A 23,119-nucleotide genomic window follows, 5' to 3' on the forward strand; every position below is an offset into this window, starting at 1 on the left:
CATTGGCTCTGGTTGTTGTTAAGAATTCAATGGTTGCAATTATTTTAGCTATACTTTTGCATACACAACCCTCACAGTGTATAAAATACACAGGGCCACATTCTGCCCCCACTCCGCACTTGAACTCTGCAGTGAAATCAATAGGGAGCCCTGCATAAAACACATGACAAGTGAAATAAGTCATAGTGAAGGAGCAGTTCCTCACCTGAGTCTTCAACAAGGGTTTCATTGTTTTTAAACCATGTGATGTGTGGAGGAGGAATTCCATTTGCTGGGCATGATACTTCTATGGTTTCACCAATGTTTGCTGTTTGATTCTCCAGGCTCTCTATCAATGTGGGGGCCACAGGCTCTGTTTGCATGAAAATAAAGTTATTGAGAGTTTACAAGTATAATCATTTTTGTGATGCCTTAGCACTCGCTGCCACTTTACAAGTTTGAGTCACTAATGTAGTCCCATGGCCTTACTGCAATAGCACCAATCATGGTGTTCGTGGAGAGATCATATTTAATCTTCCATGATACACGAGACAAGGACAATGGCTAAGAAAACATTATAAGGAGAAGTCCTTTGTCTTTTACATGAGTCTGGTTTTATGATTTAGAGACCCCCCAGGCTGATGGAGAAGAGGGAACTGGCCAGGAATTGCCTCCCCTCATGTCTCCGTCTCCAACCCCACTACAAGAAAGGTGATATTGATAGTGCTTGAGGCTCTGATTCAGGAAAGCATCTGTATTCAGGACTGCCCATAAACATGTGCTAAAGTACTTTCCTGAATCAGGACCTAAGTTGCCACGCCAGGATACAAGACCTCAATGCAAGATCACTTGTGTTTGCATCCAAAGCCAGTCACCGGCATTGTTTGTGCTGAAATGCTGCCCTGCTTTTATAACAATTTTAAAGCATAACCACAGTTTCAAACCCAAAGGTTCAGTCAAACGTTAAGTCACAAGTATAAAGAGATTATAGATGTGGAGCTATCAATTTGTGCCACTGTTTGTGCCCATCAATAAAGAGACTTCATTTGCTTGCACAGCACAATTCCCTGCTTTTCCACACCAGGCCTATTAACCCTTCCATTTCTGTTCCATAATAATGGAATACTAAGTGTGACTGGCCAGTTCATCAGCACAGCAGATACATTCTGCCTAGACTTGACCTCATGCACTTGACACGTTAAAGGCAGTCTCATTATTAGCAACTGCTTAAATCCCTTCTACAAGTGAGCACACCTTTAAATTGGTAACGCGCTAGGTCCTACAGAACTTGAGGATTCCTGCGACTGCAGTATCTTTGTTTCCAGCTATACACAGTCTGTGCATATAACCATCTACTTTGGTATATGTAAGTGGGTTCATACCTTGAACAGTGAGGTGCTTGACGAGACAGTGTTGCGTTTTAGTCTTTTTGTCCTGGGCTATGCAAACGTAATCCCCTCGATCTCGAAGAGAAATGTTACGGAGGATGAGCTCTAAGGTAACATTTTCACCATTGCTATTGGAAACTGTGGCATTCAGCTTCAGAAGATCATCCGGGTTCTTGCACACAGGCATTGGCAATCCCCCAAGGGGCCTCTGTGAGGTGCGAGGACTCAGTTTATACCAGGTCAGGTTTTCAAAGGTGAATTTGTCCGCAGTGCACTGCAAGGACATGTTATCCTTTTCAGTGGGTTGGTTTCTAGGTTGAAGGTTAATTTCAAGACCCCCTGCAAATTAAAAATAGCTCATTAAATAGTGCATTTGTTATATTAATAAAGTCCTTTCCTTTTATATTGATTAGAAAAAGCCATTTTGAAAATCAGCATTCACAGACTTATTGGGTTTGACTCTCCAGTGCTTTGCACCTTGTTTTACACTCACTTTGCCCAGGCATAAATGACTTCACAAGGCACTGGAGAATCAGGCCCATCATTCACATTAACAACAACAAACAACAACAACAAAATCACACACAAGCAAAGTCCAAGGAAGATCTATGTAATTAATAGAATTGTCCTATGCAACCTTGCACTATTCTCAGCATTAACTGTCAATTTTTGTGACTGGATTAAAAATATCATTTAGACCAAGATTTTCAAAAATGAATGTCTAAAGCTAGGTTCCTAAATCCATATTTAGGCACATAAATATGTGGTCTGATTTTCCAGAGTCCTGAGATGCTAGAAGCTCTCACTGAAGTCACCCAGTTTTGAAAATCTGGATCTTAGTTTGTATAGAATCATAGATCTGGAAGGGACCTCGAGAGGTCATCTAGTCCAGTCCTTTGCACTCAAGGCAGGACTAAGTATTATCTAGACCATTCCTGACAGATGTTTGTTCAACCTGCTCTTAAAAATCCCCAATGATGGAGATTCCACAACCTCCTTAGGCAATTTATTCCAGTGCTTAACCACTCTGACAGTTAGGAAGTTTTTCCTAATGTCCAACCTAAACCTCCCTTGCTGCAATTTAAGCCCATTGCTTCTTGTCCTATCCTCAGAGGTTAAGAAGAACAATTTTTCTCCCGCCTCCTTTTAACAACCTTTTATGTACTTGAAAACTGTTATCATGTCTCCTCTCAGTCTTCTCTTCTCCAGACTGAAAAAAGCCAGTTTTTTTCAATCTTCCCTAATAGGTCACGTTTTCTAGACCTTTAATCATTTTTGTTGCTCTTCTCTGGACTTTCTCCAATTTGTCCACATTTTTCCTGAAATGTGATGCCCAGAACTGGACTCCAGTTGAGGCCTAATCAGCGCAGTGTAGAGGAGAAGAATTACTTCTCGTGTCTTGCTTACAATACTCCTGCTAATACATCCCAGAATAATGTTCGCTTTTTTTGCAATACTGTTACACTGCTGACTCATATTTAGCTTGTGATCCACTATGACCCCCAGATCCCTTTCCGCAGTACTCCTTCCTAGGCAGTCATTTTTCATTTTGTATGTGTGCAACTGATTGTATGGATTCTGTTAATTTCATAACACTATTTAATTTTTCTCTTCTTTATAGGTCTTTATAGCTGAAAATGCCTAACCAACGTTGCAACCAAAGATCCTGATTTAGATCTCACTTTATACCAGTGTTCACACTATTGTAACTCCATTGACTTTAATGGAACTGCTCATATACTTACAGTTATTTGCAGTGTTGTTGTAGCCATGTTGGTCCCCGGATATTAGAAAGATGAGTTGTGTGAGGTAATATATTTTATGGGATCAACTTCTGTTGGTGAAAGAGACATGCTTTTGAGCTCTGTGTAAGCGCAAAAGCTTGTCTCTCTCTCAGCAACAGAAGTTGAGCCAACAAAAGATATTACCTCACCCACCTTGTCATGCTTAAAGTTAGAAATTTGTTTCAATGCTGAATAAGGACCATATTTAGAATAAGGCATAACAGAGATGGGTCATCATGAGGGTTTGAATCAGACAAATGATGTGTTGAAGCAGAGGGAATGAGATTAATTTAACGCTGCTATGCAATCAACAAGCTATACTTACTGGTAACATGAAAGGAGATAACCCTCTCACCCACTCCAGCTTTGTTAGTAGCCACACATCTGTACAAAGCTGACACGTTTGCTGCTTGAATCACAAGGGTGCTTACAGTCTACAAGAGAACAAACCAAGCAATTTCATACCACATTAGTGCCAAAGGGCTTAAATGAGTCAAACCATAAAAGAGCTGGGTGCATTGCCATGTAGCTATCCACACAACTGTAAATTCCTGCACAATACAAATCAATGGTGTTTCTGGTACCCAGGTCATCTTGGAGGTTGATGTGATATTAAAGTTTTTCCTAATGTCCAACCTAAACCTCCCTTGCTGCAATTTAAGCCCATTGCTTCTTGTCCTATCCTCAGAGATTAAGAAGATTTTTTTTTCTCCCTCCCTCCTTTTAACAGCCATCTATATGTAGATTTCTATATATGTATTTTTAAACTGTGTTATATTAAAATTAGCAATAGGTTCCCACTTTTTTTCTGCTCATTAATCTCCAGGCCTTTCTCTATTACAGTTAAACACAGTTGATATAATGTTCACAAATACATGAAATGCTGAACAGAACTCTCAAAAGCTGGTCATTCCTAACTAAGACAAACGAGCATTAGCTCACCTTCATTTTCCCAGCAATAGCAACAAACTGATTTTTAATTCTTTCAATCCGATTTCCTCCCTTTCTGTCCGTGATGTCTTTCCATTTCTTACATGCATAAGGATTGATTCCCAAACCAACTTGACTGAGAAATAGACAGAGAGATACATTTTAGGTAAGGAAAATCTCGACCTTCAAGAGACCATTTTTGTTCAGTTTAGAAAAAATATCAAAGATGGAACAATGGCCATGTTATAAAACTGGGAAATGTTCCTGAAAACTTTTCTATGTAAGTGTACATACAACCTTCCAAGACCTTTGTCCTTTATAAAACTAGGAATTCCCAGACCTAGAGGTAAATAGCCTAATTAATCTGCATAAGCCAGCCCAATAAGGATACTTGGAGGAAAGAAGCTATTTTGGGAACAAACCTCCAGTCATAAATTGACAATTCAAGTTAATTTCATTCAAAAGAAGACAGAGAGACATAGAAATCACTGGACTCCTTAAAAGAATTTCTTTAGGACAGTGGCTCTTGTGTAGGAAGTGACCAGGCACCAAAAGAAGCTAGTGGAAGTCATTTTATAAACAGGAAAGCAGAATGCTTTTTTTTTTTTTTTTAAAGGAAGTCTGGCCTTGTGCTAGGCCCAGATAAGGGAAGCTGCATGTATCTTGGTCAGGAGCTCTCTCTATCATTGGCTACCATCAATCAGTGCAGTTTCTTTGAGATACGCTTTTACATAGATAACAAGCAGCATCGTATTCCCACAAAGAACTGCAAGTCTCATAAACAGCAAATTTCCCATGTGTAGTAGTGTTGTGTTTTTGTACTTGCTGCTGCCCAACAAGGTTTGACTGACGGGGCCCACAGACGTGTTTGGAATCCAACAAGGCAAGATGCCAGCCAAAAAAGCATCAAACACAATAAACAACAGTGGTAGAGTTTCATCCGTGGTTAGCCCTGGCCTGGGGAATTCACTCCGTGCAACAGCCCACCAGATCCCAAGTCTGGCAGTCTCCGTGTAATGCTACCTACATCTAGATCATTTTGACTATGTTTGACAACCTGAGGGCAGTTTGGGCCTATTTGCTGTAATAAGTAAGAGCTTGACTTAAATGGAAGCAAAATGGGAACTTTGTCTGCAAACACTGTCCAGCAGCAACAGTTACTGAGCGTGTTACCCAGGGGGTTGGCTGCTTAGTGTTTGATTTTGTGCATTTTTATATTTTTGTAAAGAGCCTACAGCACTTTAAAAAAATCATTGAATAGTTACAGAAATGAAGTGGTGCAGATTAACTGGCAAATCATGTTGTACTTACTTAGGGCGGAATGTACACTGTTCCTCTAACTGCCAGTACCACTGGATATTGACTGGGGCCGGAATGGCGTAGACTGTGCAGGTTAGGACTTGAGTAGTTGCATACTTGTACGAATCAACAGGAGCCAATAAAGCATTCTCCCCAATCTGAGGTGGAACTGTAGGAAAAACCTGCATGTTACATGCACAGACCATCATAAAGGAGCGACATTCTTTGCCTTGTGCCATTGTCTCTTGCTAACAAGAACACAGTTTGTTCTGAAATGTACAAAGTCTCTTTCACGGGGGTTTCTCTCTCACCGTGACTCCCATACGCCTTCCAGGGTCTGAACCTGTGTGATTCTGAGAGCCTCCCGCATGGTGCTGAGCGTCCACAACTCCCACTGACCTCAGCAGGGAGCAAAAGAATCAAGGAAGAAGTGCGCCAACTTCACAGAGTAGCTTCAATACAAGCCAAACGTTCAGCAATCCTTCCGTTGCTTACTTACAGCTACCCCTTACAAATTACCCTTCAGACAGCCCTTTCCTTCCATCACTGTCCCCAGCCAAGGAATTTATATTACTTCCAGCATTAGGTGACTGGCCTCCATTTCCCACTGTGCCCCCACCTAAACCACACTGTACTTAGCAGAGCTGCTCTTTTGAAGACCTACTATTTTGGAAGCATCTAGACAAGTATGTTTCCTGAGGAGCAGTGTGGAGGAGGGGTGCCGGGGAGAGGGGAATGGTGGGGAACGGGGAGGAAGGGGAGGCCAAAACAGAGCTGACAGTGGCAGGAAGGATGGACAAGGCAGATGACAATGGCGGGGAAGACTTGTGATACAAAAGCAGCAGGAGAGAGCACAGAGGACAGGAAAAGAGCAAGACACAGAGGCAAAGAAATAATATACAGAAAATAAAAAACAAAAATCCTTTTATCCAACAACAAGGAAAACCTGAAATCTCCTGAGTTGTAAAATACAGCATGAGGATCCAGCTGGAGACAGATTCAGTGGATGGTTGAAGCAATGTCCGGGCAAGGTTTGAGATGGGGCTTCTTTCCTGCATTCCCCTAACTTGGTGGTTTTGAATCACCTCATTTTTTTTTTTTTTTTTTTTTTTTTGCCAAATTTAAATCTGGATAGTACACAGATCAAGAGGAGCACGGGGCTCTAAGAGACAGGACTCCTACCAGCTCTTTCTGTCAAGGAAGGGTTAGTACTCTATACACACACATATACAACCAAAGAGGAAAAGGCACTGTTTATATCTCACTTACCATTCACAGCCAGGTTAAATGTGTGTCTCTGTTGCTCCTTGTTAACGGGGTTTGTAAGTACAATGGTATAATTCCCAGCATCCTTTTCACTTGCCTCAGTAATTGTTAATGTGTAACCAAGTTTAATGGTATGATTTGTGCTGATGGCTTTTCCATTTTTATACCTAAAGAAAATACATGGTAACTTAAATACTTTAGAGAGTCAGCTTGACATATAATACCACAATCTGTTTTAAATGCATCACATTCTGACTCTTACCATTTTGCTTCTGGTGGAGGATAGCCTGTAAATCTCACAGGGATTTTGACTTGGTCTCCTACCCTTGTCTCCACCACAGACCCCATTCTGTCCAAACGGATAAAAGGTTTTTCTGCAAGAAATTAATTGATGGGCTTGAAACAAAACATTGCCTTTCCATATTGCCAGAAATGTAAACTGTCTCCCATTTGGTTGTGTGTAACTGGAGATGAAAGGCAGCAGATGTAAATGACAAAGTGGTCCATGTACCAGCACAGGCACTTGCGGTATTACAATCCATGAGGTAAATCCTCAGCCCAGGGCCCAGCATAACTACTGGGGTTGAGCACTAGGGAGATCCATTAGGAAAAGGGGAGGAGGGAATCCTCCACAGGCTTCAGAGGCGTTCTGAGGCAGTGAAGCAATGGAGCACTCCTGTGTGGGAAGGACAGGACAGGACAACATACATAGCAGTGGATCCTCCAGCCCCAACCTGCCTCTGGCCCATGTCACATTCCTAGGGATGCTCTGTGCCACACAGGGGTATGCAGCCCCTCTCCCCCGGCCATGCCTTCTCCTTCACCCCTTACACAGAAAAGTGGACTAATTCAGCTACCAGGGGACTCTCAACAGCAATAGAGGCAAGAGTCTGCTCTCAGCTCCACACAGCAACTCTCAGTCCCAATGCTCTGTCCTCCCTAGCCGCTGTTGCCGTGTAACAAAACAAGCAATGCAAACCAAGTGCTGTAAAGTATGTGTTGGTAACACAATACCGCATTTAAACCTCTCCAAGGTTTCCACTTACACAGTTAGACAAAAAGGGCTCAATTTTTCCATTTCAGCACATAACAGTATTCAAAACTTCACGTGATACAATTACATAATTGAGCAGAGATTGAAGCTATCTATCTGAAATTCTGCAACCCAAAAAATCCCACAACTCTGAAAGGATTTACACTACTTTTCTGCAACCACAGAAAGCAAAATTGTAATCAGCCCAACAGCATGATTGGCCTTTTGGCTAAGATCAAATAGAGTATCCGTTTAATATCTGATACAGCTGTGACAGAGAAGGGGGAACTGTTTCTGGTCCTGGCAGAAGAATGGACTATGGTCAGTGTGAACTGAAAAAAATCAAAATGCTGATGCTGAAAATCAGACTTAGTCACAACTTCAAGTCAGCCTTAGTGCTCCTGTGTAAGACATACAGTACATCCATAACTAGCAGTGCTGCTGCACTAGTTAATATTGGATCAAATCCTGCAATTCTTTCTCACTCATTCAAAAAAATCAGCTTTTTGTAGCCAATGGAGTTTTGCCTGATTGAGGACTGAGGGAGGATAGGATTTGGCCAGAGTCATTTCCTCTAAGTCATTTCCTTATGACCAAAAGTAAAGCTGAATCCAATTTTCAGAATGCAAAAAGCCGAGGGCTGGATTCTGCCACCCTTATTCATGCAAGTAACACCTTTCTCTGCAGGTAGCCACAATGGAATCAATGGAACTACCTGTGGAGTGAGGTACTATTCAGTATGAGGAAGAGTGGCAGGATCTGACCCGAAATATACAGTTTCAACATTACAGTACCACATAGGGAGAGATTAAATAGAGGGACCGCCAGCCATTCTCAGTTTTAGTGTCACTTTTTCTAGACTACTTAACAGCTTTAAGTGATAATCACATACAAGGTCCTAAGAGAAAATCCTTTAACATTAAAATAGAAAAACCTTGAGCTATAACAATGCTACTAAAAACAACTAGAAGCAATGGAAACACTGTGGCTGACAGTTCAGAGCAGACGGCTTATACGACAAACGTTTTGATTGACATACTGTGCAGCTAATTGCTTTCAATTTATGCATTTTCCATCCCAACAATCCCCACCTATAAATATCCAGAATTAAATCAGAGAATTCCATACCATGGACAATGACATATGTGCTGTTTTTCTTTGTCATAAGGCCACTGAATGCTGTGCAGTTGTATCGGCCTCTATCATTTAAGGTCACATGGTCTATGGTAAGAGTGCTTACGAACTTCTTCGGCTCATTCCCTGATGATGTTTTTAAGTCTCTGACTGTAGCACGTTTTCCCTGTAACAGAGTAAAAGCTCTGAGAAGCAGTTCATTCCAACTCTTCCCCCGATCCTCCACACCGGTGGCGGATTAGCCACTGGACCAATGGGATCATGCCCAGGGGCCCCGGACAATTGGGGGCCCCCAGAAAAATGGACACCCCTACACCCTGACCCACTCCACCCGGAACTCCTTCCGGGGAGCAGAGAAGCCCTAACACTCCAACCTCACTCCCCGGCAGTAGCGCTGGGCAGGCAGAGCAGGGCAAGCCCCTATGCCCCAACCCTGCTCCCCGGCGGGAGGGGTGGGGGGGTGAGGGAGGAACTGCAGGTGGAAGGGGTGGGGAGGGTTCCCCACTTGCTCAGGCCCAAGTCCTCACAAAACCGTAATCCAGGCTATATATTATATAGGCTGGTGATTCCTTCTCTTCATATATCATCAACTGGTTTGTTAATATTTACAGAGGAGTGGGTAAGTGGTTAACCCAAATTTTTATTGTATCTGTGGAAGCTAAAATAACCGTGGAAGCTAAAACACAGGAGCATCCTTTTGTATTTCTAGCAAGAGGTTGCTTCTTTCAGGGCTCTAGGGCAAGATATTAGGAAATGATTGTTTTACCTTAACGGAAGGGTAGTCCCATTTGAAATCAATTCCAACATTTGGCTCCGTCCTCACAGTACAATTTAGAACTAGTTTCTCCCCTGCTGCCAGCTCTATTTGGTGATGAGGGTTCATAGTTAAGTCATAAATTCTGTATCCTGGAAGAAGCAAAAGGAACAGAGTTTGAAAAAACATTCTGCTAAATGATGTAAGGATGCCGCTTTCCCAATGGCATTTACTCTCTCCCTTAGGAGTTACACCCACACAGCAGAAATCCCAGATGCTTGAGTGCAGTGGAGAGATGGGCATACACCCAATTTCAAAAAGTGGAGATGAAAAGGATAAGGGTGCCCAAAAGTTGTACTGACACACAATGGGTCTCGGGCAAGTACAGTCTACTTTCAGATTTTAGCACATGCAGAGTGAGTGGGCTACTGTGAGGCCATTTGCCAGAAGCTCCCTCATGGTCAGACACAGTAAGATAAAAGAAGCTGACATGGTGAGACATCAGTACTTCTAAGCTGGAGTCAGAGAGAGATGTTTGGAACAGATCCTGGGAGCTGCTAAGCATCCTCAACTCTTATGGAAGAGTTTCTTGGCCCCTTGCAATGTTAGAGAGCACTCAGAGGAGAACCTCAATGGTGAACCACAAAATTCTCAATAGCATGGAAACAAACCCCACTCCCCAAATATTATGATAGACCAAAAGTGGGCATCAGGTGATGCGCTTGGAACTTTACCACTACCAACAATTTGGCATTAGCAAAACTGTCCAAGGCATAAAACCTGTAATAAAAGATGTAAAATATGACAAAACATATCCAAAAATCCCAAATGACTCAAAACCAGGCAGAGGATGATGAATTGTGGGGAAACTGCTGCCCCTAAAGTGAGATGGGGTGGTGAGATACTCCCTATTTTTCTCTTCCTTTCTTTAGGAATCTCCGAGTCTAGATGAGAATGTGCTGATCCTACCTCACCAAGCCTCAGTGTCACAATGAGGCTCGGGAGGTGGGGGATTGGCCTCTTCCAACCCTGGAGATGAGAGTGTGCTCAACAGTCCAGGAGGAGGTCATTGCAGTTTCAGCATGGGTGGAGGCCTAAGAGGAGTCCTCATGTTGCCCTGGAGGAGCAGGTAACTTCAATGTGTCAGAGCCATATTCATCCAATTAGGCCCAGGACATTAGCGTGCAGGGAAACAAGAATTTCTTGGGATCAGGCCAGGTTTTGCATTTCTAGTGTGACATGCTCCCGTTTCTCCTCACAGCAAGCTAGAACCCTGTCTTCTTTCCTGAGCTGCTAGTGATACTTTGGGGTGTCAGTTCTCAAGGTCCTTCACTCTATGCTGACATTCATTACAAAAGAGCAGAAGTTTAGGAAAAATAAAACGCTGCATGATTGAAAAAAGCAGCATCAAGGAAGAGCAGGTAAAATCCCAAGCACAGATGCCGGCAATCCACCCGAAACAGAACACAATAACATTTTCCCTTTAAATTCAGGTATTGTTTTTTTTCCCCAAAGCAATACATATTAAAACATGCATTTTATGTTAATTGTATTTTCAGTATTCCTGATCTACAGTCCAATCAAATGTAACTGCTCAATATGTTGCATCAAGCAAAATAGCACTGCCTAAAACAATGACCATGGAGAGTAATCTTTGGCTTACCTACAACCACAACTATGTACATTACAGACTGGTAACTTTCATCATCTATTTTAGCTTCGCAGAAGACCATGCCCGCATAGCTGATCAGGTTACTGGGAATAGTGAAGCCTTTTTTATTATCCCATGAGATTAATTTACCATCAGGAACAAATAACTTTTCTGGATACCTCTGTTAAAAGATCAATAAAACATTCAGTATAATTCCAAAACTAAATAAATTCATATTGTAAGTCTAATATTTACTACAACATTATGGATCCAGACTTGGCATCCTGACTCATACCACATTCTCATTGCAGTCAACAACTCTTTACACAAGAAGTATCATTTGTTAGTGTAGTTATAGCATTCCCATTCTATAAGTTTCGTAATGTCCAAAGATGAGAGGCTCTTTTTAAGATATCTATTTTAATCCACCGTATTTATGTAAATTGACATTTAGCTAATTCTAGAGATAAGTACTGAAATATTTGACTTTTTTCTTACCGCATAAAGTGATACATTGAGATTTGATATGGATCCAAGACATGGAATCAGCACTGTTTTGTTCCCAGTAATGTATATAACATGAAGTTGGTCACTAACTGAAGTCACAAATGGAGATCTGTAATCTAAAAGAATATTTGATTTGCATTTGTTATAATCTCTTCGTTTGAAAGGACACAACATGCTATTTTTTCCCTCTTATTTTTCTTTCCTTTCCTGTCTATGTAGTCCTTTTCTATTTGGCAAACATTTGTATTTTCTTGTATGTGAATGGACATGAAATTGACATCACTATTAAGTTTAACTCCTCCTCTTTTTACAGTACCATCATGCCCAAATACACATTAATGTTGTCAACATAATTCTGGGTGCCTGACCCTGAAGTCTTTCCTCAGTCAAAACTCCGATTTAAGTCAATGTGACTTCTGCCTGTGTAAGGACTATAGGAATGGATCCCAATATTAGTTATAAGTAGCTAAGTGCTTCATAACCCTAAAATAATGGCTATTCTTTTTTAAATTCTCAACAATAAATAAGTGGCTTTATAAACAAACCTATATATTATCGACCAACTTTTCAAAATTCTGACCATAAATTGTAATAACAAACCTGTGCATGCAGGCGTGCATAGATAATTGATGCTAGATAATCAACAGTGACAACAGTCAGGGGCTTAGTCTAATGCCATTCTGTGTGTGCAGCTATCTAAAGTGCATGCATAACTGAAGGCTTTGCAGTTGCATCCACATGCATTTTATATGGGTGCAACTGAAAGCATGAGTTTTGAAAACTTAGTTCTTGAAATCTATCTGAATTTCCCCATCAGAGTTCAACAGCTGTAAGGTAGACCAAATTTCAGACTTGATCTGAACATCATTCTGTTAGATAATACAAATGTGAGTGCTATATACAAATACCCTATAATCCTTGCATGTCTGAAACTCCTACTGAAGTCTACAGTAGTTTTGCATACAAACAGATCAGATCCCAGTATTGATGTGTGGGCTAGGGTCTGGAGAAGTAAATTAGGCTAATTGCTGCACATATAGATTTTATTAATTATGGGAACAGGGACTTTTCTATTTATGGTAATTAGCATATTGACATGTAGTTATTCCACACAAAAATTTGCATACAGAATGTCAATTTCACAAGGCCAAGAATTCCAATATCAGGAAATTGGTCCCAATTTTAATTGTAAAGTCAGCCTGGTCAGCAGGACAGGAGGAAGGGCTGAAGGCATGTAAACATTTGGAAGCTGAAAGACAGGAGGCCAAGCTCAGCATGAAGTAATCTTTTATGTGATGCAAATGCCTCACTTACAACTTAAGGTGATCATTTGTACCATCCATGAAAAATATCTCCAAAAGCTCCCACTGAGAAGAAAAGCTGTGATCAAAGATCTCACAGTTTACTATCGAAAAATGTTCCTACCATCACAGCTAAAATATATGCTAAGTTTCTGCTGTTGCATTGTTCTGTTTATTATTCCACCCACATGAATTTATATGGTGTAGGCAAATGTATCTCTGTGATACGATCTGCATAGAACTAATAAGGATAATGTAAAATACAAACTGAGAAAAAGTTGTTTTTTGAGAGTCAAATACATTTGGCTGGCTTTTTGTATATATTTTTGCGCACACATTGTGTTTCCACATTTTGGCTGGAAATGGACATATTGAAAAACCATGCGATGCCATTCTGCTATGTAAACTTTGTAGCTTGATCAAATGGGAAATGCTAGAAGTCTCATGAAAGCCTGATCTCCCCCACTTCCTTGACTGTTATGATGAGAGTTCCCTCTCCTGTTTCAATCTACTTTAACCACTTATCGGCACTTTAAGGGACAGTTTCTGCAGTTATTTACTACATAGAATGGCCATAAACTTCAATTGGAGTTCAATGAAAGGAGAAACTGCAGGATCTGGCACCTATAGAATGGATGTATATTTATATTCTTGTTTTCCTTAAAACCTTGAGGACAAGTGGACTGGTAACTGCTTTGTTCTTAAGCTGACAGTCTCCAGCTTACAACTGTTGATCTTGAGGCATATGCTTTGCCAAATAGGTTTTTCTGTGGGTAATCCAATGAACATTACTTCAGAACAAAGCTTTTTGAAATGCCTGTTACACCATTGTTTCTTTTTAATCTTATTGATAGGTAGGAATCGCGTAAGAATCTTGTAAACACCTACCTTGAACATAGACATAAATACTTGTAGTTGCCTGGGTGTCTCTGTAAAAGCACTTGTAGTCCCCAGTGTCATTCCCTATTACTTTTGTAAGAGTGAGCATCTTACAATAGGGGCCGTCCCTGCAGTCCGTCACTGCAACATGTTTCTCAGAACTGCTCTGATTGTTAGGCAACAGCCACTCCAAAGCTCTTTGACCACTAGCAAAACAAAGGAGGGAGCTGTATTAGGGCAAATGGGGCTTGCTATCATCATGCCAGGAAAACTCAGTCCTACTCATTCTTGAATGGTCCATTTTAACTTCAGGACAAATAGCTATTAGACAAACTTAATTATTTAACATTAAGAAACATGCTAAATCCGATAAATGAGTGTGAGATGCTCAATTCCACACAGCTACAAGAAAGTTTCTTCATTTGAATATTAAGAGGTGATGAATCTAAACCATACAAAGACTCAAAAAAAGGGGGTAATCAAGGTGACAAGGGCTCTGCTTAACCCCTAGCAAACTCCACTATGTTCCAGAGTACTCTCCCCAATCCCTGCTGCTTGCACCCCATCTTTCCCACACAGGGGAGTGGCTAGGGCTACCCAGGGACTACCTTAACACACCTGACACACTACACTCTTGAGAACATCCCCTGATTAGCCAATAGCTTTTGTTTTGTTTTTTAATCCCCTCATGATGTAACCCTCTAATACTCAGCCCAAGGCCTGCAGTGGAGAAGGGGATGGGTGGGACAAGGAAAGAGGGAGTAGAAGGAAGGGTCCACCTCTATATCAAAATTAAATTAATAAATCATTCTTATCATCATAACGCAGGCCAAAGTTGCCCTTACCTGCAAGTAATATTTAGAGTATCATTTGCAGTTATTGTAAGGATATCTTTTTGGATGCTAAGACTTGGTTGATCCGGAGAAATGAACAAGCCTGCAAAAATAAAATCAACAAATTAATGGGCCAAAAACATATCAGATTCAATTAGAAAAGCACTGTATGAATGTATATGTAGCATGTTTTAAGTTGACCTATTTGCTTAATGTGTTAAACTGTTCTACTGCTTTCCACACATCCCAGTAGAAGTTCAAGAGCTCTGTCATAACAGGAAGAATGGGCAGATGGTCATGAGCTAGCAGAATAGCTCTGCAATTCATAAAGCTCGGGTGGAGTTCCTGTTGTTTTGCATTACCAACTTCAAGGTCTAACAAGAGGATATGGGACATTGAAATAAAGTGAACCTTCATCTGATGATCTCACTCCCTTGGGAAAGGTCTTATAATAAATTGAATAATAAATTTGCCAAGGCTGCTGATTAACAAATTCTGCTAAGAGTTATTTTACATAGTGCATCATAAACTCAAGGTCATCTGACCCAGTCTTGTTTTCCTTTATCATATTTTCTAATGTGTTTCCTTTGTTGCCTGAAACCCTAAGAAAACCTGTTCCTATCAAACTTTACTTGGGTGATTGGTTCCATTGCATTCAGTGAGAATACTCATATCAGTTAAATCTTGCAAGATCATTTCTAATATTTGTTCTGACGTAACTGTTCAGTAAGGCAGTCTGCGCAATCTTTCAAAGAACACAAAGAGATGTTTTCGGCATTTATTACTATACTCACTCCCTTTGGGAGTCTGTGTCAGTAAAAGATGAGTACAGAGATCTGAGTAAGTTCTGAAACATTACCTTGGCCAGACAACGCGGAGCTCTTGTACAACAGAAGAATTGATGCAAATACGGATGTACAAGGAGTCAGTGAGTGAACTTACACAAGAAAATGAACAGCGATGGTACTAGCATACTGGGACACAGTTCATTAATCTTTTAACTGTCTGGAAGAAACAGACTAGTCTTCATAACTAAATGTAGTTAATACAGTAATTGTAAAGTCTGAGGATGTGATACTGAGTCTGATTCTCCATTGTGTTACACCAGTTTTATGCCAGTGTAAGTGCAATATCTTTAGTGAAGTTACATTGGTGTAATGTAGTAAAGAATTAGGCCTGTTACGTTTGCCAGCCATCACAACAGCTATGGATAGTGCAATCTCTCAGTACTAAAATTAAACAAATGTTTCTATACCTAGCAGACAAGCCCATCTAACAAGAGGAACATGTTTTAAAATGCAAGAATTATTTCTTCATTATGAACAGGAATTTCCTCTACAGCCTTCTTTTCTCATTTCCCTTCTTTCCTCATTTCAATGCTTCTGATACCATTCAAGTCCATGATTATAAAGCAGCAAGATGCCAGGTATGGGAAGGACCCAAGTGAGTTATATTGAGAGACAGATCTGATGAATGGTAATAGAGTTGGTATCAATGTCAGTAAAGTCATCCTAGAGCTAGGGGCTTCAATATTTTTTCAGGATTTCATTATATTTTTTATCAAACCCTTCATAAGGAGATTCTTTATTAACAGTAGGTTTCAAATAATTGATTTCTGTTGCACTTTACTCTAGAAAGCCACCACTAATGTAAAAACTTTAATTAGGATGGAAAATCAAATCAAAATCAAGATATGCATCTTACTCCCTATCATAGGCATTGCAAATCATGATTTATCTAATCTAACTATCAAGTAAACAGGATTAAATCTTCCTGGACCAAATCCTGCTCCCATCTGCATGCCTATAGCTCTCTTGCCTTCAACGAGACTAGTGTACAGATAAATAAGAGAAGAATATGGTCTGTACTAAATTTGAGATTTTTTTTTCCTCATTAAGTGTTGCTTAGTTAGACCTAAAAACTAAGCTAAAAATAAGCTCTATTTAGTCAAGGATGTTCAGTCTCAATCAAACTGTGACCAACCTCTGTCTAGATTATTTTCTTCAAGGTGTAACATTATGCTGTTAAATACAATTGCTCCTATGCATCTTTCTAAAGAGACTATTCCAAAAGAAAATGCATTGATAACTTACGTATGCATTTTAAAACCATGATGAACTAACACTAGGATCAATAAAATAGCATTATTTATTAGATAAACATCCAAGTGACTGACATTAAATTAATATCCATATTATAATAGTCAAAATGTTTATTTTTGCTCCAAACACAGGCATTATTTTAATTAATGTAAAAAGTCATCCCTATATATTTAAGATGCAATTTCTGCTAAGATATTAACCTCAGTATGATTGTTTTCACTTGGCTTATTCTCAGTTTCTGAAACCTCCACTGATAGGACAGAGAATAGAACTAATATATCATGCTGACTTTAAACGATTTTGAACCACTTATTCCCCATCTAGTGGTATAATGAACAGGGGATGTTTCCAGCAACTGGAATTAGTCTTGTTGAGGCTGTAAAGGCAGTGGTTGGTTGCCTTGTGTCTCGCACAGCATATTATTAACTCTCCGCAGATAGAAGAAAACTCCTTTTTTCCTCTCTTGTTTCTTTCCTTTCATTAAGATTTGCTTTGGGCATGGGAAAGTTTGGCAGAACTGTCCCTCGCTTCCTGTGTTTTCTAGAAAAGATTCAGGGGTGAAATTATGGCTCCAACGCCCGACATGTTAATCAGACTTCGTGGTCTCTCCAAATTCTCCTTGTAAAGCCATAGCCTGTGCACCTGCCTACTCTCTCGTGCGAGGAGTGACCAGTCAGGATGTCCTGCCCTTTGCAGCACCTGAACTGTGATAAGGAACAGCCTTCCTCTGGAGACCTCAAGGGAAGGAGGAGGACATGGCCAAGGCTAACACCTTTAACAACAAAAATAGCTCTGGGGTAGATCCTCAACTGGAGCTGTAAATGGTGATAGCTTCCTTGACTTCCCTATCACAATTCACCCCAGCTGAGGATCGTCCCCAGGTCACCAGCAAACACAATCCATGGACCCAGGGTGAAATCCTTGCCTTACTGAAGTCAAGAGCAAAACTCCCATTGACTTCAATCGGGGCAGGATTTCGCCGTGGGTTTATTCTCCCTTGCCCCCGCCCCTATGTCCGGAGTATGGCTCCTCCGAGCCTGCTCGCTTTGGGGGCAGGAACAAACCTCCCATCGTATCCCGGGGCGCTCCGGGGATGGCCCTCGCCCTGCACCCATCAGAGTAGCTGCCCCGAGGCTCAGGTATTTCCAGGCGCGGCTGCTCGGCCTCGTGTCCCAACATCTGCGCTCCACTGGCCCCTCGCCCCAGGGGGAGGTGCCCCGAGCCGCTACGCGAGCTCCCCGCGCGCACGGGCTGCTCCAGCCCAGCGCCCCTTACCTGGAGCCGGCCGGCTCCCCAGCCACAGCACCAGCGCCAGCACCACCCTGCGCTCCATCGCAGCTCTGGGACGGGGGTCCCCACGCCCGGACACGGGCTCCGGCTGCTGCCCGGGCTGCAAGCGGGTGCCTTCTCCGCCAAGCGGCGGGCGTGCGGTAATCCTGGCCCCGCAGGCAGGGCTGCTACTGGGGCGAGCTCTGCTGCGCCCGGGGTACGGCAAAGATCGCTCCGTGCGACCTGGGGGCTTTGCCAAGCATCGCAGCCTGCCGCCCGCAGCGCCTCTACTTTGTGCAGGGGGAGGAGTCAGATTCCTGCGGACCCGCCCCTCCCTTCCCCTGGCTCCGCCCCCACAGGGGACCTGGGGGGCACTTGTCCGCTCAGTCCCATGTAGTCCATTCTGCTGGTGACAAGCCCAAGGCAGCACCCCTGTCCTGCCCTTCGCTAAATGGGTGACCTCACCTCTGACTGTCACCTCCTCTGTCTTCAAACTGGGAGTGGTGCATTGGTCTCTTAAAGCACTTGGCTGATCCTGCAGATTCTTTAAATCAAAAACTTCAAAAAGGAGCTCCAGCACATTTAGCTGGTGGCCCCTATATATAGTTAGATATATGTGTATTTTTATGGTTCAGGTGTCCCGCTATTCACTACTGACTGTATATGGAAGTATATATGTTCTTGGATCTGGTATAATTTCAGTATTTCCTCAGTGTGTCTAGTAAATCCCTGATGTTTTAATTAATTGTACCAGGATTGTGATATTTCCAGCCAGATTAAACTATTCCCCATTCTCACTAATGACCAAATCAAGTTCTTTTCACTCAGACAGCAATACCATTGACACTAATGGGATGGTTATCTTTAATAAGCCTTGCAGGTTTTTGGTCCACTCCTGACTATGGATATAGTGATATTCAGGTGGTGAAAAGCATCTCCAACCTGTTAAAATATGTTTTTCTGCATAAATAAAATATAAAATGGGTGTGATAGCAAAAGCATTTTTTAAAGATTATTGATACACTTGCATTAAAGTAAATGTTGGCAATTCTTTTACGAAAGGTCCTCTTTTGGGGAAACAAATGCATGTTTATGAAAATTTTTAGCCATATACCTTTTGCATTAGTCTACTTACCAACAAATCTGCATGTGATACTCAGAGCAAATTAATTAGTGAATGAGCCAGTAATTCTAGCTGTTTTACTGTATTTTACTGTTTTTGGAGATCAATACAATTTCCATTGAGATTGCTCCCCTGCAGCTCACTGAAAGACAGAGTGAGAGCAGCTAAATTTCTATATTGATTTCTCCACACAGATCCAATGAAACACATTACAAGTAAAAGAAGAAACACATAAATCAAAAAGAGTGAAGTGAGCAACACTCGAACAAAATGTACTGTTGTTGTTAGGCCAGGAAATCTGCAACCTTTTTTTAAGACATCTTCATTATCCCATAGGTGGGGTTAGAGGCACTTCTAAGTGATTGTGAGATCTCTGGGTGTGACTGCTAAATATCAGGCCACTGCTGAGGTTGGTTGTCAAATGAGGTGTATATTTATATATTAGTGATGAATACCTCGAGGGAACCACAGATGTCTATCTAATGAAGACTCAACTGTGGTGACTTGGAGCTAGATTGTGACTTGTACTGCACACCTACACAGAAGACAACAAAAAAAAACAACCCTTAACTCCTGCCTGGGCTAACATGGACATTGAGGCCCGGCAAACAGGAGTAAAAAGGCACATTCTCAGTCAGAGAAGACGGATGGGGAAGGGAACAGCCATGACTTCTGCTGAGCTGCACAGCTGAACCCGCATAAGGAGTGCGGGACATAATTTGCTACAGACCAGTGACAATTCCTACCAATCTCTTCCTGGAGCAAACAGAAGCAAAAAATTGTGCCTGAGAGTTGTCTCTAAAAGCACAATGACTCCCATGTCTACACCTGGGATGCTGCAACTCACACACCACCCCTTGCTCAAAGCTGCCCCTTCTGGTGCAATCTAGCCTTTAAAGATTTGAATTCTGATACAAGTCACACGCAGAAGTTCATATTTATCAGAAATAATATGTTCTGCATAAATAATAGAGCAATGATACAGGGGTGATTCTTAAGTGCTTAAGTGACTTAGGAGCACATGTCTCATTGGCTTTCAATTCCATTTAAATTCTCAAGGAAACTGTAAATAGATCAGCCATGGCATATTGCTAAGTGAACTTCTTCCAAATGACAATTCTGAAAGTGAAAATTAATTTTATTAGAACTAACCAATGCTGTAAGTAAACATTGCATTTTCTTTCTTGTTTCTGGTTTCAGAGTGGTAGCTGTGTTAGTCTGTATCAGCAAAAAGAACGAGGAGTACTTGTGTCACTCGATTACAGACCTCAAAGTCGCAATACTCCAACAAAAAAACTTCAAAAACAGACTCCAACGAGAAACTGCAGAATTGGAATTAATTTGCAAACTTGACACTATTAAATTAGGCTTGAATAAAGACTGGGAGTGGCTGGGTCATTACACAAAGTAAAACCTATTTTCCCATGCTAATTTTTCCCCCTACTGTTACTCACACCTTCTTGTCAACTGTTGGAAATGGGCCATCCTGATTATCACAACAAAGGTTTTTTTTCTCCTGTTGATAATAGCCTACCTTAACTGATTACCCTCGTTATAGTTAATATGGCAACACCCATTTTTTCATGTCCTCTGTGTATATATATCTTCCTACTGTATTTTCCACTGCATGCATCCGATGAAGTGAGTTTTAGCCCATGAAAGCTTATGCTCAAATAAATTTGTTAGTCTCTAAGGTACCACAAGTACTCCTCATTCTTTTTTCTTGTTTCTGTTACTGAAGTGACATCTAAAATAAGATTGGCTAAGATTATGGGAGATGATAATCCATAAAAAGTGTTTGCCCTAAAAACAGATTAGCCAGTTAACAAAGCAAGTCAAAATAAAGGGAGAAAATGAGAATCACTAGCATGAAAATATTACAAGGTCCAATAATTGTATTTTATTGTAATCACTTGTAACTCACTTTATTGCTCCTATATGCAAGCAAATACATTAGAACAAGCTTCCTAAAATATTGTTTGTACAAAATATAGCGCTACACTGAATTATTTAATTCAATGAGATGATGTGCAGTTATAATTGTTTGTGACTGTCAGTCTATACAGAATATGATTTTTGAATCATAATACTTGGTATTATGTCAAGGTTGTGGGTTTAGGTTTGTTTGTTTGTTTGTTTTTTGAATGATTTTGGTGCCTGAGAATGGTAGGGACCAAATTACCACTGTTTCGGCCTAGGCGTGTCTGAGAAAGCATTCTTGCAAGCTGCCCTACACTGCCATGCCCAAGCATCTCAACTCTGCCCTACAATACATTCATTATTCCAGTACTGGCATCTCTTAAGCAAAGACTGCAGATTGTGCAGTGCTTTTGTAAAGTGCACAAATGGGGACAGGGAGGAGACTAACAAAGTCGCTCTAGACCATGGGCCAGATCCTGCCATCCTTACATAGACTAGTATCTTACTCCTTAAATAGACCCATTGAATTCTCACTGTAAGTAATGGTTTGGCTTTTGGTTTCTCAAGGTAAAAGGCTAGAGGAATAATCCTCTGGTCTACCCCAAATGTATTTAACAGAGGCCCAACCTTGCAGTCCTTACTCAGGCAATTGAGCAACAATCAATGATGTTGATATAACTTGTTAAACAGAATTATTCAATAGGAATTGACAAATCATCGTATTATTTATTATTATTGCTACAGTGCCAAGGATGTTCATAGCACTAAAAAGTAAATAAGAAAAACTCCCTACCATGGAGTTTAGAATACAAGGCCCCAATTGTGCAAATACTTCTGTACATGAGTAACTCATGTGAGTAGTCCCATTCGATAGGGCTATTTATATGTATAAATGTTTGCAGGATTCGGCCCTTAGTAAGACTGTCATTTTTCTTGTATTGTTTTTTACCCAATGGACCACAGGCATTGGTTTGGTGAAAAGGTACAGAAAAGGCAACAAAAATTATTAGGGGTATGAAATAGCTTCCATATGAGGAGAGATTTTTCCAAGCTGAAAAGTCCCAGTTTTATTAGAGTCGACTAAGGGGGGATATGATCGAGGTCTATAAAATCATGATGGGTGTGGAGAAAGTGAATAAGTGTTATTTACTCCTTCTCATAACACAAGAACTAGGGGTCATGAAATAGGCAGAAGGTTTAAAACAAACAAAAGGAAGTATTTCTTCACACAACGCACAGTCAACCTGTGGAACTCCTTGGCAGAGCATGTTGTGAAGGCCAAGACTATAACAGGGTTCAAAAAAGAACTAGATAAGTTCATAGAAAATAGGTCCCTCAATAGCTATTAGCCAGGAAGGGAAGGGATGTAAATTCATGTTGTGAAGTGGCCCAAGCTTCTGTTTGCCAGGAGCTGGGAGTGGGCGACAGGGGATGGATCACTTGATGATTACCTGTTCTGTTCATTCCCTCTGGAGCACCTGGCATTGGAAGACAGGATACTGGACTAGATGGACTATTGGTCTGGTCCAGTATGGCCGCTCTTATGTTCTTATGAGTGTGTGTGTAGTGACAACTCAAAATAATGTAAGACATGTAATTTTTTCACACAGAGCAGATTGTATCAATTTTGCTGGTTCAGATATTTCCTGCTAGCTAGCTTTTCTTATTTTAAACTTTTCTTTAGTTTAACATGTCTTTATTTGGTGGGCTATCACTGTTAAATTATTGCTGCTGCTTTGTGCCCAAATACACCAAAGCTCTAGAGTGCCAGTAGCATGCCAGGTGTACCACGACTCAGAGGCAAGCACTGTAGGGGTTTCAGGAGCAAGGCCTTGTAAGCACTAGCCCTGGTGGGTCCCAAAAACCACGCAGACACACGGCTAAGGGAAAGGGTATTTTACTTGGGCTGGAAGGAAAGGGTAAGCTTGCAAATATCGTAGGCACAGAGCCTAGGCTTAAAAAGTTAC

The 23,119-nt window shown here is 41.1% G+C and overlaps 1 protein-coding gene across 3 annotated transcripts in view; it reads right to left on the reverse strand.

Moving 5' to 3' along the window:
* The window catches only part of KDR (kinase insert domain receptor), a 40,265-nt gene extending 21,894 nt beyond the window's left edge, over positions 1–18,371 (reverse strand). For 2 of the 3 annotated variants that reach the window (XM_054030733.1, XM_054030732.1), the window contains exons 1-14: positions 18,116–18,371; positions 14,751–14,841; positions 13,915–14,111; positions 11,717–11,841; positions 11,231–11,399; positions 9,580–9,719; positions 8,808–8,979; positions 6,909–7,020; positions 6,650–6,813; positions 5,393–5,549; positions 4,094–4,217; positions 3,477–3,585; positions 1,362–1,706; positions 206–352 (exon numbers count right to left, since the gene is read on the reverse strand). In XM_054030733.1, the coding sequence (XP_053886708.1) occupies positions 206–352; positions 1,362–1,706; positions 3,477–3,585; positions 4,094–4,217; positions 5,393–5,549; positions 6,650–6,813; positions 6,909–7,020; positions 8,808–8,979; positions 9,580–9,719; positions 11,231–11,399; positions 11,717–11,841; positions 13,915–14,111; positions 14,751–14,841; positions 18,116–18,173 (2,110 nt within the window). In that variant the 5' untranslated portion in view covers positions 18,174–18,371. Of the gene's footprint in view, positions 1–205; positions 353–1,361; positions 1,707–3,476; positions 3,586–4,093; positions 4,218–5,392; positions 5,550–6,649; positions 6,814–6,908; positions 7,021–8,807; positions 8,980–9,579; positions 9,720–11,230; positions 11,400–11,716; positions 11,842–13,914; positions 14,112–14,750; positions 14,842–17,904; positions 17,947–18,115 lie in introns of those variants that run through there. The other variant, XM_054030734.1, reaches the window with a different exon arrangement.
* Positions 18,372–23,119: the final 4,748 nt, after the last annotated feature.

The sequence above is a fragment of the Malaclemys terrapin genome, chromosome 5 (assembly GCF_027887155.1).
Source record: "Malaclemys terrapin pileata isolate rMalTer1 chromosome 5, rMalTer1.hap1, whole genome shotgun sequence".
In the NCBI taxonomy this organism is placed as follows: Eukaryota; Metazoa; Chordata; order Testudines; family Emydidae; genus Malaclemys; species Malaclemys terrapin.